This window comes from Synchiropus splendidus, chromosome 2 (assembly GCF_027744825.2).
Source record: "Synchiropus splendidus isolate RoL2022-P1 chromosome 2, RoL_Sspl_1.0, whole genome shotgun sequence".
Taxonomy (NCBI): domain Eukaryota; kingdom Metazoa; phylum Chordata; class Actinopteri; order Syngnathiformes; family Callionymidae; genus Synchiropus; species Synchiropus splendidus.
In genome coordinates, this window is record NC_071335.1 from 39,191,199 (window position 1) to 39,210,615 (window position 19,417).

Consider the following 19,417-nt stretch of genomic DNA (forward strand, 5'->3'; position numbering starts at 1 on the left):
TCAGGCATGGCCAGCTGGAAGGAGAACGAGGGGTGTCGGGATCCCCTAGTCAGTGCTGCAGGATGTTGCCTGGGAGAAGTGTGTTTGGAGCAACCTTTTGAATATGCTGCCCCTGCCACCCGGCTGCAGATAAGTGATGATGGATGGATGGATGTTTCCCTTACAGCTAAATTGAAACCATGCAACAGCATTTGTTCACTTGTAGTTCATTATGCGCTTGGTCAACCTTTCTTATTTGTTCATTTATTCATTTTTTTAAATCCAAAGTGGCGCGCAGACACCTTTTAAGCTCAAAGTGATCCAAAATTACTGACACACTTTCCATGAGTGACCCTGCCCTGAAACTCTTTGTAATCATATCTAAAATATATGATAAGATAGTTGAAGTGTGATTGTAAAATTATTAAACAAAAGAAAAAATCAAAAAATCTAAATTCAAATATCTTTCAAATGTCTACTCATTTTACTATCATTTATAAATCAATGTAATTCTACATTTGTGCCTGTGCACGTATACTTATGGGTGTGTGCTTGACAGCGTATCATGTGGGACTCACACTTCAAGCATGTACAAAGGTGAACACGCCCTTAAACAGATAACTGAGTAGAAACCGACCTGCCTGACAAAAGAGCACTCCAAGCCCAAAGGTGAGGCGTGACCACAGCTTCTGTTATGGATATTCACGCCACAACTGGGAAAGTTTACCTGCAATCCCACAAAGATAAGAATGTGAGTGTTTTTCCTCTTTCTTGTCATTGACAGTTAGCCTTGTTTAAGTGCTGATCATGAATTCAGTATTAACTCTGGCTTACTATTGAACATTTTGTGATATTTAGAACATCATGAAGCTGCAGGGCTTTAGTTTCGCTTATTGTTTCATGATCCAGGAAACATGTTTTTGGTTACAAGGGAAAAAACATAGACAGAAAATGCTGAGACTCGAAGCCAACAAGTTGGAACAGATCTCATTCCAGAGACAATTACACACTTGGACTTCCAATGCTGTCTCTCTCTGTCTCACACACACATGCACACAACTGCTCTTTTTTCAACTCTATGTTGAAAAGAACAAGAGGAAAAAGAATAGACAAAAAATATGTTCAGGAGAAAAAAGGCAAGAGGATCTTTGTTTAATTGTGTTGTTTTAAACAGTTCTGTGGTTGTCTCTGGAAGTAGTCTCACATTCCTGCCACAGTTTCAGAGTTATCTTCAGTTTTCTGGGACTGCTCTATGACGCTCGCCAATTTCCCAGTTATCAATTAAATCAAATACCAATTATCAACACCATGGTTATGATCCTGCCATGCATATGTGTGTATTATTACATTTAAGATGGCAGTAAATGGCAGCACACACCACTTTAAGATCATGCAACTGTAGTTACTCGATATTATTTCCCTCTTGACACAGCATGATCAGAAAAACAAGACAAAGATATCAACGTAGATCTTAGCCCCTCACATTCTAACCCATCTGCAGCTCAATAAATGAAGTCATTATTAGTAATGTATATCTGTTTATACTTTGTTTTAAATATATGAAAATTGTGTGCATAAATTCTATTGGTGGGCATACAAGCCATTGTAACTATACTGTATGTAAACTAGTCCATAAACATTTGAATATTTGAATGAGCTTTGATTATATGACTCTCAGCTTTTGGTAACTTCAAATCAAGGAGTATTTTGTGTACTAACCTGGTGTCATCAAGTGTCAAAGCTATGATATGACTATGACAAATGCATTTCCAGTTTTATGCAAGTATAGAAACTAAAATACATTAGCTAAGCATATTTTTTATTAGTATATATATATATATATATATATATATATATATATATATATATATATATATATATATATATATTTTAAAGTCAGTCATCTGTTTGCTCAAGAATTGTTATTTCAGACTGTCATAAGATACATGTAAGATGTTAGTTTTTTTTCATTGGAATAGTCACTTTGGCTTGTAATGACTGTCTTGTATTACAAAAAAAAAAAAAAAAAAAAAAAAAACATCCGTGACCTTTGACAGCGATTGTTCCACCACTCAAAAAAAATTTTTTTTTTTCCACAAAAACTGACAATCAAATCTGAATATTTTTTTAAAGCCCTGGTGACATGAGACTGACTTCTTGTAGTTTAGCAAATAATTGGTCATTATGATTAATACAGTACATGCTTTGATGTAGCTCAGAGGTGGGCAATCCGGTCCTCAAAGGGCCGGGGTGGTGCAGGTTTTTGTTCCAACCAAACAAGCTCACACAGTTTAACCAATCAAGGGGCAGCTAAAAAAAATGGGCTTGAGGGTTGTAATCAAACTAACCAGAATTGTATTCGACAGTAGAACATTCTCTGAGGTACAGATTTGCTCACAATATGTCAAAACTTTCCCATCTCAATTTAAGATTTCAAACGAGACTAAACGTGACCATGATAACACACAAGGGAGAGTTATCACAACATGACAATGAACCACTCACTTCAACTTTCAGAATCACATGTAAAAACAGGCCACAGGTCAGGCCTGCGAGGTCAGACTTGGGTTCATCACCTTATCTCCTGGAACGGTCTTCCTATTAGGTTCTCCAAACAATCGGTACCTTTTGGCCACTCTGGCAAATTCCCAGCTGAAGGTGGATACTGGGATTGTAAAGCCAGAGGGGCTGTCATGCATTTTGAAGTACAACTCTATCCCGCTCCATTTGTATCAGGAAGTGAAAAAGCACAGCCAAAACCTACTCAAGAGAAGTTTATCTTCAGTTATCTGAGAAAATTTTGTTATATCTCATGTTGGACTCGGTCAGGTTAATGACAACAGCCTGTAGTGAACTGTAAACCACTTCGCTTCATTCTTTCTGGCTGCTGTGGACATCCCACCAAGCGCGGATGTTCACAAAGCACAGCATGTGCTCATGGACCAGGTTCTGCATGTGGAGCGAACTTTCCCGGACCCCCCAGCTTTCACCAGTTGTTAAGTCATAACTCCTTTTATTGACTTCTTCGTGCACCTCCAATAATGACTCAATCATACTCAATAGAACAGTGCACTCACATGGTACATACAGCTTATACATTCCACTACATTGTCCCGTCAGACTTGATGATGGTGAAGTTGTCCAGGTTGACTCGTCAAGCTAGGTCTCAGATAGAGCGATTATGCAGATTTCTGAAAGCTCTTTCCAATCGGCACCCGGCATGTAACTAGTCTGTTTTGTGACGGAGCGAGCAGATGTTTGACCGGACGGTGAAAGGGAGATTTGGATGACAGGGATGCTTCCTCATTCTGCAGCGAATATTTTCAAAATGAATAAAATTATCTCTGTTATTCAGGTATGCTTCAAAATATTACATATGTTGACTTTTTGCTTTACAAAACATACTAATAAAATGTCAAAAATCCATCAATTTAATTTTTTATTATTTTTAATACATTTATGATTTTTTAAATTTAATTTAATTTAATTATTTTGTTAAATATTGATGTTACATAATTGCTGCAATTATTTGATCTTTATTAATGTACGCATAACGGCATTTATGAGTGTCATTTTGAGAATCATTTTGTTCATTGTACATGAGATAATGGGACTTAGTTGTAAAACAAGCTACAGTGTTGTGTGTGTTATTGGCATGGAGAGCCAAGAAGGTGTGAAAGCCCAGGACGCAGGAGAGATTGGAGCCAGAAGTGAGACAATCACCTTCATACAATATACATCATCATATAAATTTGTCACTGAAGACCAAATGTGTGCAGTGCCACCTTTGTGCTGATTACTACATTGGTTGTGCTGGAAATACACCTCCCATGTATCTCCGCGCGTCCGTCTGACCTTGGACCCGCCAACAAGTTAGTGTCTGCTCAGGCCTCCAGTGTCTGCTTCACTCCCGCCATTTTGCTGTACCTGCAACTTCACCTTCTTACGCACACTCAACCACACACTCTTCACTCAGCATTCCTCCATCTGTAAATAACTTCTTTATACAAGCAATTCCAACAATATTAATATTGTATAATAAATGCACAATTCCTAATCGTTGTCGTCAAGCGCTTTGAAGCTTGCATCACCACTCACAATATTTCAAGTGGTCCTCGCTGCAGAACCAATGGGTGGTGTCCCACCAGATCCAAACCCACCCCTTAGGTACAACCCTGCCTCCAGTTTCAATCTCACTGAGCTGTGCCACTTACAATTTTCACAGAGAGCGTAACTGCAGAGTAGTTTACAATTTCCATCAGAAGCTGAGTGGAGCTGTTTGTTCACCATTCGGTCATGCGAGAATGGCCAGACCATGAGATAAGTAGTGCATTTAGACAGACCAGCAACTATACTATATAGCACCTGTTGAATGAGACAGATTCATATTCAGCCACACCATTGGGGGCAGAGTGATATGTTGTGATATGAGTTCATGTAAAGCACTGGTTAAATGCTGATGCTGCATTGTTGTAGTAAATAAAATAAATATAACTGAGCAAAGCTTGTGGACAAACATCACGTTGTATTTCTTGTGAATGTGCAAAGGGAAGTACGTCATTGACGTTCACGGCAATCGATTATGAATAATAAAAATGTATGGGCACAAGACAGACACACAGGTGGCTCTAATAAAAACGGTTGGTCCTTGTGTTAAAAGTACAATTATAACTGTGATCATGAACTACAGTGTAATATTCCTGCTGCTCTCACAGAAAAATGTGAATAACATCTACACCTAATGTGTTAATGTGAAAATTTCCCAGACTCACATCACTTTCCACAGACTGATGTCCTGTCTAAACAATCCTCTCCACTCAAACTTGAAGTGGGGTCAAATGGAATAATTGCCAATTTGATGAAGTGCAGTAGCGGGGCAATTACCCTCAGAAGACGAAGTGGAGCTGCTTTGTGGGGTTGAACCTGGGAGCGGGGTTGGATCGGGGGCGGGGTAGGACCTGGTGGTTCTGCTGTACCTAGAATCAGTGGTTGATCTGAACAGCATTAATGCTTGATATTACAGATCTGCCTCTGCCAACAAGTAGGGCCTGAGTCAAGTCTGTTCTTCATTGTTTCTTCATTTTTTTTTTTTTTTTGGTAGGACTTTTGATTGAATGAATGTCTGATGATGATGATGACAGTGATGAAGTTATTCTATTATGTTTAAGTCCATTTTTTGTGTTGCCTCATGATGAATCTGTATTGCTTGTATTTAATCAGTTGACATTAATGCGTTTCTCTGTTTCCTCAGAAATGGAAACCAATGTCCTTGTCTCTATTTTCTAGCAGCAGTGGAGCAGGCCGGTTGGAGATCCAGGACATGGGAGGTAGTGCCCACCTATTTATATTGTTTTTCAAGATTAGACTCCTTAATTTTCATGGTCGTTGTTCATACTAAACAAGCAGTAAGAATTGCATGCAATTCAAACATGCTGTTATTATGAGAATTTAGAGGAGTGAATGAGTGCCATGGCCCATCATCATTTTTCTATCCATGGGACAGATCGAGACAGACTTTAAAGGTTGTCAGTGAAATCGTAGTCGATTCTATGTCATACATGCTCTGCCCTCATATTGGCTTTGCTATTGGTTTAACCACTCCGAGGATCCGCCTCGTGCCTGAGAATTGATTGGCTTAACTCTCCGCCCAGATAGGCTCCACCTCTCCCAATAAATCCCCCTGTTCGGCACCATTTGTCTCCTTTTGTCACTCTGTTGAATTGTTTATATTTCGTGTTGGATTATCACCATCAGGTGCTATGGAAGCTACTTGTGTAACATGCCAAGCTTTTTTGGAGGAGAGAGACACCCACGACAGCTACTTCAGTTGTTTGGGGGCGCAGCATGTTTTGGAGTTTAACTCGTGTGCTGCGTGTGTCAACCTCCCCGTGGAAGAAGAAGAAGCGAAAGTGGGAGGCGCTCCGCTCTTGGTTCGGCGGCCTGGTCGATCAGGCCCAGCCGTTGGAACCTGAGCCCAAGGGCAAAAGCAACGGCATGTAGCCCAAGATGAAGCCCTGGGATACATACGACGAATGCAATGATCGCCAGGTCTTCGTGGAAAAAGACCCCAAGCTTCTTTTGCTGATGTCTCCGGGCCAGCTCAGGGGCTTATCCGAGAGGACGAGGCAAGTGGGGGTGAGGATGAGGACAAGGCTGATCCTCCGTTGAGACGCTTCCGCTGGATAATATGCCGGAGTGCTTTGCGTTGCCGTTAGAGCGTTTGGGACTGGCCCCTTTGCAGAACTTCCAACCCCCCGAAGAGGACGACATATCTTGCTCAGTGCACGAGATTAAGACAAGGCCGAAGAGGAGGCCTTCAACCACGTGCCCCAAAATGGCGTTAACATCAAGACTAAGGTCCTGCTAAGGTGGAGGGAGTCGATTGGAGGAAGGATCTTCCTCCATAAGGCAACTCGCTGGCTCTGTGTCTGGCGCCAACTACTTCCCTTTGGGTAACGGGGAAGCAGGTTCTGCCAGACGAGCACTGCGCGATCCAAGTGACAGCTTCTTCCGCTTCTTCTCTTCTCTCCTGTCGCAGGCCTTCATTAAATATGGCGGTCGGGGGCGTGCGCTGTCACATATGTCAGCACGGAATATGTGGCTTGGCTTGTCGGGGTTGGGGAATAAGCCCAGCATGCAGATCCAGTATCTGGGGATCTAGCGCATTGCAAGATTGCTTGATCAGATATCGAATGTCAGAGACACCCCTCGATTGAGAGCCGGCGATGTCATGTCACTGCTGGGGCTCATGTCAGCAGCGCATCCAGTAATGAAATTGGGTCTACTGAATATGAGAAGGATGCAGCTGTCTCCTCGAATTATAACAGCTTGGAACCGGTTGCAGATCTGTTCGCTATAGAAGCGAATGCAAAGCTTGCCCTCTGGTTCTCCTTGAGGGCGTCGGACTGGGGGTGGATGCTCTGGCACATCCTTGCTGGCCAAGGGGGCTCCTATGCGCTTTTCCCCCGTTGCGTCTAATGATCTCGCTGCTGCAGCGAATAAGGGACCAGTGCTCGTGATTTGAGATGGTGAGTTTTTGACAACTGGTGCAGAGACAAAGGACTGGTTGCAGTGTCTTGTCCCTTGTCTGGGGTTCAGCGTCTACACTCGGAGTGTTGGCGGCTACTATCACTGTGGGCCATGAGGATTTTGGTAGATTTTCAGCCAGGACTCACCCATTTGTGAAACATTTTTTACATGGAGCTTGCAGCATCAGACCAGTCGCGAGGGCTGTGGTTCTGCGCTGGAGTCTGCAAGTGGTCCTGGAAGGACTGTGTGGGTCATCTTTTGAGCCTTTGGACTCGACTCGCATTGACATGCTGTCATATAAAACGGCACTTCTTTTGGCCTTGGTGTATGCCAAAAGAGTTGGGGACTTGGCGGCTTTGTCAATCAACCTGGCATGTTTGTCGTTTGGGGATGATGGAGATTCTGTCACGCTCCGTCCGAACCCGTCTGATATCCTGTCTTTTAGGTCACGAGTAATCTCTTTGAGAGCTTTTTCCTCGCCTCCACATCAGGATGCGCAGGTGGCTCATTTGCACCTGCTCTGGCTGGTGAGGGAGACTATTCGTGTGTTTTGGTGGTCAGTCGCCTGGGAGGGCGGTGACCACACAGCACTTGGCGCATTGCATCTGTGCAGCCATCTCTGCAGCATAAGAGACCACAGCCAATCAATTCTCAGGCACAAGGCAGAGCCTCGGAGTGGTTAAACCAATAGTGAAGCCTGTTAGAGCGCAGAGCACGTATTCATAGAACGGAATTATTTCTTCAGTGAACTCAAATCTGCAGACAGTAATGACATACTGTATTACATTAACGTCACTTACATTTATTTGCAGGAAATATTTGGTAGAAGTTAGTAGAAGTTCCCTCTTCTCCTCTGCTCCTCATCAGGAGTAAGTTTAGAAAAGTCTTCAGTAGCAGCTGTGTTTGTCCGTTGACTCTGTCATATAATTTCATTATTCATGTTTTTGTTAAGAGTTTATTCATACATCCGTACGTTCTCCCTCCACACATCCTCCTCCGCCATAGAGTCGGTGTGAAAGTATCAGAGTACTGTACAGCGATGTTGCTAGTCAGTTGTACTAAAAACACCACGCACACAATTAAAAGCTGCTTTAATTAATGAGTACAATGGAGGCTAATTACATTTTATTCTATGAAGTGACTGATGTGGACAGGCAGAACAACACCACACTTGCTTGTAATTCAGTTATATCAGCGTCAATATGTTTCAAACTTCTTTTTGGTTTCACATCTTTTGTTTGTTTGTTGGTGGCAATCAAACACTTGGGTGAGGTGAAACAGTTTTTTCTTTCATTGACATTAACATTGGCTCTGTGTGTGTTCCCTTGACATGGTGAATCGTGTAATCTGGCTTCCATTCATGTAAGCAAGCTGTTTGCGGATCAACTTTGACTCTTTGACCTGAAAGCGAAAACTCTTGCAGATCAGACTTTTGCAGATCAGAGTTTCATAACCTGCGCGTCTAGTTTTCTCACAGGTTTTTGTGTAACAGGCACCATGACATCGCCATTGAGTTCACTTACCTGCCGTAAATGAGTAAGTTGACCTCATGAGTGGCTGTGCCGTCGCTCAGAAGACTGAGCCCACTGCTGTCGGGTCGCACATCTAGAGCAGTGACCCTCAAGCTTTTTGCTCCAAGGACGGGTTTATTGTCAGACAATATTCTGACGGACTAGCTTTTTAAGGTGCGTTGTGGATAAAAGAACAAATAACCTATGACATCATTGACATAGAAATAATAATACACAAGGACAGTGGAATCGCACCATGACTCTTTTATACCGCTATGAAGAGTCACCCTCCAAGCATAGTATAACTGAATTGGCACATGAGGTGGCTGAGCTGAACACCAGAGAAAAAGTGGGAACACACATGGATGAAAACAGCACATTTGAGCTCTTAAAGTTCAATAAAATGTCTGTAGTTTATGGGTCTGACAATGACGAGGCACAATCTTGGCGAAAGCTTGTTTGTCTAATCAGAACTACGCTTGGTTGCTAAATGACCCACAGACCAGAACCGGTTCGCGGCCTGGTGGTTGGGGACCTCTGGTCTTAATGCTTGTCATATGAAGAACTACACAGCCAGATTCTGTGATTTATTGCTGTTCAATATGAAACCTAACGTAATCGCAGAGAAAATGAAAATATATTTGTGTCAAAATCCGGTTTACTGCTGCTTTAACTCCATTACTGTCCCAAACAGTCATTTTGTCATTGCTTTCTGAACTCTGAAAGGTGTTGCATTTGTGTTTCAGGTGTTACAGGTTGGAGTGCAGGAGCAGATCGTCTAGGAGGTTTAAGGAAGCATCACCTGGCCACTTCAGATAGGAAGCTGAAAGTCATCCTACTGTCTGACATACTCAATGTTGTGAAACTCCCTCGGAATGCAGAGGCTTGTCCAATGGTTAGATTTACTTTTTTCTTGCTCTCCTAGCTGGTGGAGGTTATGTTCATGTGCAATGGTCTTTAACTCCCCTGATAAGTGTGCATTTTTTCAGATAAATAGTGGTGGTGCAGCCCATCCTACAATCTTTATAACTTCTAGTCTGCGTGCTTTTATCAATGCACTTTGAAAAAAAATGAAATAAGAGCAAAGAAAGGACTTGTTGAAAATGTGTGCATTTATTTATTTACTTATTTTAACTGTAATTGTTAACTTTGAAAAAATAGTCATTTTCAGTAGTGCCATTACCGTGTAAACGTAATCTCAGGCTACGTAGGTGTTTTGTCTGATAAAATTTCAGAATAACAAAATACGAAGACAATAAACACATTTTGTGTAGTGCTGCTCTTCAGAATAAGCAATGATGTAATTAAATGATGTAATTAAATTTTGACCATTGATGTTAAATTCATGTAACAGTTCCTCATTCAGCAATACCACTGAATATGATGTTGCAGTTGGAGAAGTGCACCACTAAACAGCCACATTTATCATTTGTAACTATCAATGCATACAGTGTTTGTGTGAATGGTCCATATTGACGAAAGCATGTTTTTAGGACAACATGTATGCGTTCTGTGTTGAGACAAAAGAGAGAACGATGGTGTTTTCCGCTCCAAAGGACAAGTGTGTGCAGTGGGTGAAGCAGCTGTCACAGCACAACTTGGAGGCAAGTATTATGTGGAAGATTTTGTGACAGGAATCCTGACTGTGTGTCTACCTCAGAGAGGTGCCGCTGATCAGATTGTCATTGAGGAGAACCAAATCTACGCCTCAGCTGATGAAGGTAATCTTCCGCTGTCCCACTTTAAATGCTTACTGAGGATTTTCTTCATATCTTGTCATGGCTGGTTGTGCCGTAGCCTTTATAGAATGTGTAGGTTAAAAAAAAAAATTAACATAATACATAAAAAAATGAAAATTGATGATTTAAAATTATAGTTGGAAGATAAGCAGAAATCCAAAGCAGAAGATGAGATACAGCAAGGCGCAGACCCCAGACAGGCTTACAAAAACAATGACAAACTCAACACTTAAATGCTGAATGATAATAGCAGGTGAACCATGGGTCCGTGTCAGACAGCATTTTACTCAAAACTAAACTATAGGTTTTCCTGGAACAAATGGGAAATTTCATTTTTTTACACATCAGTGGCACTCTGCGACCGATCACCTTCTCATCAGAATGCACAATGCTCTGTAGTCTGCCATTGTCCCTGGAGGTGGCACTGCTGTACCATACAGTGATACAGAAAGTGAGGATGGACTCAATGACAGCTGTGTAGAACACCACCAGCATCTTTGTCAGAAGTCGTAGTTTCCGTAGCTGCCGCAAGAAGAACATTCTGTGCAACATTCCCTTCTTGATGAGGGACCTGATGGTCGGCTCCCATTTGACGTCCTTGGTGATGATGGTTCCCAGGAAGCAGAAGGAGTCTGCAACGGAAATGGGTGAACCAGCCATCATGAGAGGGGACGGAGGAGCTGTGACTCTCCTGAAGTCCATGATCATCTCCACTGTCTTCTGGACGTTCAGCTCCAGGTTGTTGTGGTTGCACCAGGACAGCAGACGGTCCACCTCCCTCCTCTAAGCCGACTATCTATGATCCTAGCTTTCTTTGGAACAGGAATAATAATGGAGGATTTAAAGAGGGCTGGAACATGACAGGACTCCATGGATGCATTGAAGATGCCTGTTGCTGACTGAGTCCAGCATGGGTGAACCACAGTTCAAGATTCCATTGGCATTAGGAAACAGATCATACTATAAACTAAACTGTTGCACATCTTTGTAATGAAATATATTCCCCAACACATGCAGCAGGGTGGAAACAGGATTTAATTCAAGGATAAACTGAAGTCGTAACAGCACTAAATCACTCTAGTAGAGGGAGTCCAAGTCCGTCAAAAAAAACAAAAAAAAAAAACAATACTGGAGGGTGAATTAAACAAAGTGTGCAGGGAACAGACAGACAGCAAAAACAAAAGGAGACCAGTCAGAAATGCACAAACTCAAAGTGCTTTGTCATACCAGGACAAAGAAATCTAACGAAATGACGCCGGTTGGCATCTGGCCAGCGTTTAAGAAGAGAGGAAGTGGGATCAGGTGTGAGAGTGGGGAAAATGGGGGACGCCTCAATCCTGGAAGGCAAAGGAGAGAAACAACAAGAGCAGGAGGGCTTGTGACAATATCAATTATTATTTGGACGTCGGAATAAAGCAGGACGCTGGACCTGAGAAACCTGAATGTAACTTCAGTTCTATGTGCTTACAACAGAAAAAAATTACTTGTCTCATCTCTCTGAGTCCACATTGTCTGATGTGACTACAATCTTGTGCTACGTTGTTCTTAGTTTTTCGGAATGTTATCTCTTTCAGCAGTAGCACTAGTTCGGAATGCACTTTGGGGTAGTAATCCTACAATCCAAGTTAAAATGCTTGTGAAGTGCAGGTATATGCGAGACAATACTTTTCTAATTTTAGTCTTTCTCTGTCTTAATGTTTCTCAACAAAATTCTTCCTTTTAGATTTTATTTAATTTTATCTTGTCCGTTATTGAAACATCATATTTTACATATTTTCATGCAATTGTTGCAATTATTATTTTTTTATTTGGCTCTTCAATACTAACTTATGTGATTGCAATACCTTGAGCCTTGTAGCCCATAATTTTGATTTTGGTCAATGCCTGGGATCCCCCTGTTGTAAGGTTTTGACCGTGTGATTGTGTGCAGACCATATCTCACTATATGAACTGTTCCTTAATCGACCCAAAACACTGGAGAAAATTTAATTCAATTGTTGGTCTTTGTTTCAACCCCAGATTTCCGGGTGGTGGTGCAGCAGACAGAAGCAGCGGTGAATTGTGAGCTGAAGGGGTCTTACTGGTTGCAGGTAGGGGAGAAGGAATTGTTGCTGAAAGACCTTCAGAAGAACATCATTTGGGAGTGGCCGTATGAATGGCTGAGAAGATATGGAAAAGACAAGGTAGAGTCCAAATGAAAAGCTTAATGAATTGACACAAATAATGTGAGCTGGAAATGATTTCAGTTATAAGCTTGGCATTATGAAGACTGTATCGCAATCATTTAGAAAGAACTTAACGAATATGTTTTCATGTCTTTCCCCGCAGCTTGCATTAACCATTGAAGCAGGTCGTCGGTGTAACAGCGGTCCAGGAACCTTCAACTTTGAGACCCCAGAGGCAGCTAAGATCTTCTCTTTAATGAAAAACACCATTAAACAGAGGTCTTCATCTGCGATATCAGGAACCCAAAAGACGGAAGATGAAACACAGACAGCCTCGACCAGACATGGTCATTCACCATTACCCAGAACATCAGAAAACACTAGTCTGACTTCATTTCTGGAAAACAAGCTTGGAACTACAGTAAAGCTATCTGATGCTTCAGAGCATAAAACTGACTCGGTCAGTCCTTCCTCAGTGCAGCCCGCACCGATCACCCTCATGCCCCTCCCCAAGGTGCCCACACAGAAGAGCCCTGTTGTGGCTACGGAGCCATCAGATGCAGTTTATGCTGATCCACTTGAGTGTCTTCAACCCACACCCAAAGGCACAGAAGCCCTCTATGTTGATCCTGCCAGTGTTCTTCCTGTTCAACCGCCAGGTTCCAGAATAGCAGCAGTACCCACTTTGCACTCCTCAAATCTCGCTGTCCCAATGAGTCCTGCGGAGTCTGTCTACTCTGAGGTATTTGACAAAATTACTCCTCTGGACTCAACAAATGTGAGGCAATGTCTGAAAAATATCCAAGAAGGAGACCCCATTTATGCAGAGGTCCACAGTGAGAAGGTGAAGGAGTCTGCCACAAAAAAGACAAAACCAGATGAATTTTCTCACCTCTACGCTCGAGTGTGCAAACCCAGCGCAACTTCTGGAGAATCTAGACCAAACGATGATGGGCCCTCTGTGTGTGCTGCAGCCAAATGTGAGTCGGATCAAATCCTTGATGATGTGATATATGAAAATTTGGGGGTTATCTAATAATCTGGATCAAAACTAAATGTTGCTCCATGTATTAAGCAGTGTAAAAGACACAATTATGGTTCCAATAATCTCAATTGTTGTTTTTCAGTGTCTTACTTTTTGTATGCTTTTTTGTCATTTCCCATCAGAGGTTGCCACAGCAACCAAGCTTGCTCCCACTTCATGTATCTTATTAATCCTCGTCTGACCACCCCTGTCCTGATCTTGTCCTCCTAGACCACATCCATGCATGTCCTGAGTTGACTCACTGTACTTTTTTTTCCCCGGTAATTCCATCTCTAACATTCTTCATCTGACACGTTTCCTGTCTCTCCTTTCCACATGTCCCAACCACCAAGTCTGGCACACTGATTTCTAATCCTGTCCTCAGTTTCTCTCTCGCCCTCTCTTTTAGCTACAGATCACATATATCATTCAGCGCCTACATTATACAAGCTCTCATTTAATTATTTTTATCCACATCTGCTGCAGTTACTATACTCTCAATAGAGAACATGCGCAACATGAGTCTATCGGCCTGTATGGGGTGTATGAAAAGTCCCATGGAAAAGCTCCCAAATGACTGCAAGCACATTGTGACACTAGAAAATACATTTTGATAAACATTTCTAAGAAGGAGCTGACAGACAGTCTGGTGGGGTGAAACGCCATGGCCCTTGAGTTAGAAGACTACGGACCACTGAGTGTTAGAGAGATGACTTGTATTTGTGTATCTTTGGAAAACCAGCAGTAGGTGTCTTTGTCCTGAATCATCAACTTGATGTATGGACCTGCTAGCTAAAGACTCTCCTTGTTTTCTGTTAATGAATTTAATACCTTTTTATACATCTTGTTCTTTTTAATTTTGCATGTTAAAGCTGAAATAAAAATAAAACAAACTGGAGGGGACTTGACATTCGTATCAGGAAGCTTGATCTCAGCCAGCTTTGCAGCTAAAACTGTTGGAGAATAAATTCATACATTTCATTAGCAACCTGTGCAACACTTAAGCTAAAGTATGATCTGTTTCCTAACACCAATGGAATGATGAACTGTGGTTCACCCATGCTGGACTCCTGGTCTCCTTTTGAAGAAAACATCTATCATTTGTAACGTCAGGTCATGATGGCCCAGCCAAGCATCCTGGATTCTGGGAAATCATATAGCGTTTCCAATGATCGGACACTAATACGGTCTAGTGTTCGTGTGTAATATTGTGAGTTGGATTCGAGGAACGCCCTCGGTTGTGTATTGGATGTGTATGTGGATGTCCTGTTGTGTAATGGATTTGAGGTATGTATCTGCCCTTCGATTTCTTTGACGCTGACCATTGACAACTAGATGCTGATGTTGATTTGGAATAAACTGTGTATTGCTTCCCACAACGTCTGTGGTTCTTCGTGTTTCCGTTCTCTCCTGCTCAATGCCCTGAGATCAATGGAACCCGCTGGCTGGACAACAAAACCATGCAGAACTAGAAAAGCACTCAAAGAGCAACAAAGTATCCTTCAAGAAAAGAAAAATCCTGGAACCAAATGACCATCAAGTGACAAAGATCTCCCAATGGTTGCAGGTTCTCTCATGTTCAAAAATAGGTATGCGTTTCAACACCTGCTCTGGCTCACGCGGTTTGTCCTGCACATGAACTGTTGTTGCTCCCAGAGTGGACTGCGCTACATTATGATCGCGCCCCTCTGCTTGTCATGATGTTAGTTTGATGCATATCTCTGCTGCAGGTATGTGCTACAGCTCACATGCATCCGCCACCAATTTCCCTTGTAATTTTGACTCAGAAAGTCCCTGAGCATTCATTTGGACCACTGTGAGCAACTGGTTGATGTCGGCTGAGGTGACTGCTGTATCAGTGAATTAAAAACAGATAATTTAGCATTGTGCATTACTCACTTTTAGGAATGGAAAATGTAATAAATTTAAAAATAACAAAAAGTAGAAATACATGCCTTTCGATTGTCTTTGGATTTTTGACTGTAGATTAAGTAAATATGTGTTAAACTGAATGAAAATTTAATATATCCTATACATGTATGTAGAATCGTTACATACAATAAGTAAACTGACTCTGTTACATCTTGTCATTGAAGTGCCATTACAGTATTGAAGGCCCTGCATATCAGAGAACTTTTTGCAATTTCCTTTTTTTTTTTTTTACAAATATTTATTCTTTGTCATATTGATTGGTAATGATCATGAATTCGTTTTTTGTGAGACTGTCCACTTGAGGCCACTGCATTCTGTGACCGCTGGTCATGGAACTTAAATACAAACTGCTTCAGGAAATCACCACCTGTTCAGGGTTCTGCTAGAGGCAGGAATACATCGTGGACAGGTCAATGCAGGGTTGGAACTAAAATGAACACGAAATAAGTTTCTTTCACTTATTACACTGTTACTTTTTTCTCAATTTTCTCAAGTGCACTTGAATGCAACAGTTTTCAGTCAGTTATTTGACACAAAAAACGTATTTCTTCACCTGACTAGCAGCTAGTGCAGGGGCCGGCAAGCCACATACGGGGAAATAAATGATAATGGTCCACCGGATGCATATCTCGTTGGTGTACAAGTTGATCAGCCGCGAGTCAACAAGCTTGTAAATGCAATAAGTTTACTCCATCACACAAGTCGCCACAATGCACATGTCATTCCCACACATAGACAACAAACGTACGGTGACGAGCTAACTACACAACAGAAAGGGGAACGGCAATGTGCTTCAGGAACATCTGAAACAATAATGAGACAGGCAACACACAATCTCCCAATAACCAATCAACCTGACAATTTTCTCACATCAAACTACACTCCCATAATCCTTTGAACCATAGGGAGTCCGGTTCGCCACAGTATTTGTCTCAAAAACAAACATCATGGCTTCTTATTAAGTGAAAATGTTTTACTTCTCTCTTCAGACCTTGTGCAATTTCTGTGATGAATGACGTTTCAGCAGCCAGATTTGACAGCTGGCATGCGCAGAAAGGCCAGCAGCAGCAAAACTGCTGAATTTTTATTTATTTTTTTATTTATATTTTCGTTTGTTTTGTATTGTAATTGTAGATGTAAAGATTATTGTGATCTCGAAGAAAATAAATAAATAAATAAATAACACACACATATATATATATATATATATATATATATATATATATATATATATATATATATATATATATATATATATATATATATATATATATATATATATATATATATATATATATATATATATGCGTCACAGTCTCTGACAGCCCGAGACTTCCAACCCCAGTTAAGCCATATATGGAGAAGTCTAACAAAGAAAAATAGAACATTTAACAATGCCTGGGCAGATTCATGTGCATTTACCTCTGACAAGAGTGGGTTACCAGTATGCCTAATTGGGGTGGTAAAAAAAACTGGCCGTCAATAAAAGGTCAAATGTAAGACATTTCCAAAATAAACTCACAGTCTTAGCTGAAAAATGAGGGAGAAAAAAGCTGTTTTGGAACTGATATGGAAACACTGATCTGAGAAAAAAATCAATTGAAAAAGTGAAGTCTGCAAAGACTGCAAATTCATCTACCAATGCAAGTCTGGAAATAATCAGACATGGGAAGCCGTTCACAGACGGAGAAGATATGAAAGAGGCATTCATTATTTTTTCACAACACCTATTCACAGACTTCAAAAACAAGACAGAAATTATGTAGAAAATCAGAGAGAGATGCCTCTGTCTGCGAAGACTGTCAAAGACAGAACCATAAAAATATCACAAAACAGCAAATTAAAAACATCAATCTAGCTGCAGCATACTGGATGGTCTGTGATGATTCCAAAAGACAAAAGTGACATTGAACAAATGGTGCTTATCTGCCAATATATGAACTCTGACCACAGGAAGAAATGGTGGAGCTGATACGACTAAAAGGCCAGACACGGCAGAGGACATCTGGCTACTGATGGGGCACTGAGTATGAGTGGAGCCCACAGGAGCTTAGTGGCAGTACTGCAGAAGTCCCTGGATAGAAAGCTTCCCCCTGAATTCACAGAGGTAATGAATGTTGTCATTCAGATTGTCAATAAAATAATGGCAAAAGATTCAAATCACTGTCAGTTCCGTTCGTCACTGGATGAGGTAGAGATCACATTACTCTGATCTCCGATTTTGATGATTTTTGATGGCGCCAACGGAGGCTGGCCTGGAATTATCGTGTGTTATTTTGCTTGTTTTTATGTTTTGATGGTGCATCTGCATGTTCTTACACATTGAATAAGTTGATGAATAACAGGGCTATTACTCCATCTCACTTATTACCTGCATTTTTGGTGTTTCATAGTTAGTCCACCTTTTGGCTGGACGGAAGAGCTTGAGGAGGAAAAGGAAATGTGCAGGTGTGCTCACTCTCTTTCATACACGCTACATCCCGGGATATTCCTTTTTAATGTCAGCTCACTCAGTAATAAGATGGATGAACTGCATGGATGAACTGCAAAGACGAACACAGTCACTGACAAGCCATCCCCTCCCCCTCCCTCTCTTGACATCATAGAGCAGGTCGTGTTCACTCAGTTCAGGAAGCTGAATCTTCGGACAAACCTGTGTTTGAAACATAGAATGCCATCCCCAACACCGACAAAAACATGAAGAATATGAAATTGGAGTCCTGTTGATCTTCCGATCAACAAACGCATGTGAACAGCTATTATCCGCCATGAACTATGTTAAAAACAAACACTGCTCACACCTCACAGACGGCAGACCTGCGTTAAGATGAAAGTGACTTCCTACAGACCTGATTTGCAGAAGCTGTTCGCAGAGGTTCAGGAGCAGAAGTCCTATTGGGTTCAGGAGCAGAAGTCCCATTAACCAGGTAAAATATATATTCAGGCAGTTATTTTGCCAATATTTATTTTCATTCTTCAGTGACATATTATTTTTTTTCCATTGAATTTTTAAATTCATTTTTTTAATTCATTTGACCTTCAACTCTGTCATTTAATTTTTTTTGTAACAGTTCAAAATGTGTTTATTTAATAAATAAAATTAGATTTTCTGAAACATGTCAAAAAGTACTCCTAGTGTTTTCTGTGGAAACCGGATCAAAATAGCTCTTTGAGTGTTAAAGGTTGCCCCTGGTCTAGTGTGACACTAGTGTGACAGAATGACACAAAACCGTTTGATCATTGCAAGTATATCTGCATCAAAAACTGTAACCAACCACAGAACTACTTACTTGGCTCATAAGTTCTAGTCCTGCCCAACAGCATGTGTACAGTATGCTAACTTACTTGATGGATGCCACAATATAAGAATGTGAGTATTTGCCAGGACATTCAACTGGCGACTCTGTCTTGGACTATCCAACATGAAGGATCGCGACCATAGCTCTTCCTAGTGCTTCCTTGTCCAATGGTTCTTTGTTTGCACCAACTTTTACCGCTTCATAAACTCCAGACTTTTTTTGTCCTACTGGAGTCATAGTGGTACTGATGTCATCGCTCGGCGCTCCCACCCATTGCCAGAACCGATATTGTAGCATTCCTGGATCCTGTACTGACAGGGTGCAGCTGCCGATTGCGCCCACACTCTCATGATATAGAAACACAGGACGTGTCCTGACACTTCGTTCACTTGTTCTTCCACCTTTTTGCATCATTGTCTCTTCAGCATTGGGTCATTCGGCGAGTGATCTCAACAGTAAATGTCGACAGTAATGTCTATTAAATTGATGTTTATTTTTATCCTGCTGCAGGTCGATAGAAAGCATCAAATAGAATGTTTAATATCACCATCAGGGGGTGATACTGAAGAAATGCAAGTGGTCAGTCTCTGAGGGGAAGGAAGTCTCAAGATAATCACAAGATATATTAATCATACGATCGAATTTACCTATTTCAGGTGCCCAAGACTGCTGAACAGCATTTTCCTAGAACGAACACTTTTATTCATGGTTCATGTGCAGCTGTGTGTAAATCTGTGTT

General features: G+C 41.4%; 1 protein-coding gene across 1 annotated transcript; it reads left to right on the plus strand.

Moving 5' to 3' along the window:
* Window positions 1–624: 624 nt before the first annotated feature.
* On the plus strand, window positions 625–14,813 carry LOC128754460 (docking protein 2-like). Its single transcript, XM_053857089.1, has 7 exons — window positions 625–730; window positions 5,231–5,306; window positions 9,266–9,414; window positions 10,013–10,134; window positions 10,182–10,240; window positions 12,278–12,441; window positions 12,587–14,813. Exons 1-7 carry the CDS (start codon window positions 674–676, stop codon window positions 13,457–13,459), a joined length of 1,500 nt encoding a protein of 499 aa, XP_053713064.1. The 5' UTR covers window positions 625–673; the 3' UTR covers window positions 13,460–14,813.
* The last annotated feature ends 4,604 nt before the right edge of the window (window positions 14,814–19,417 follow it).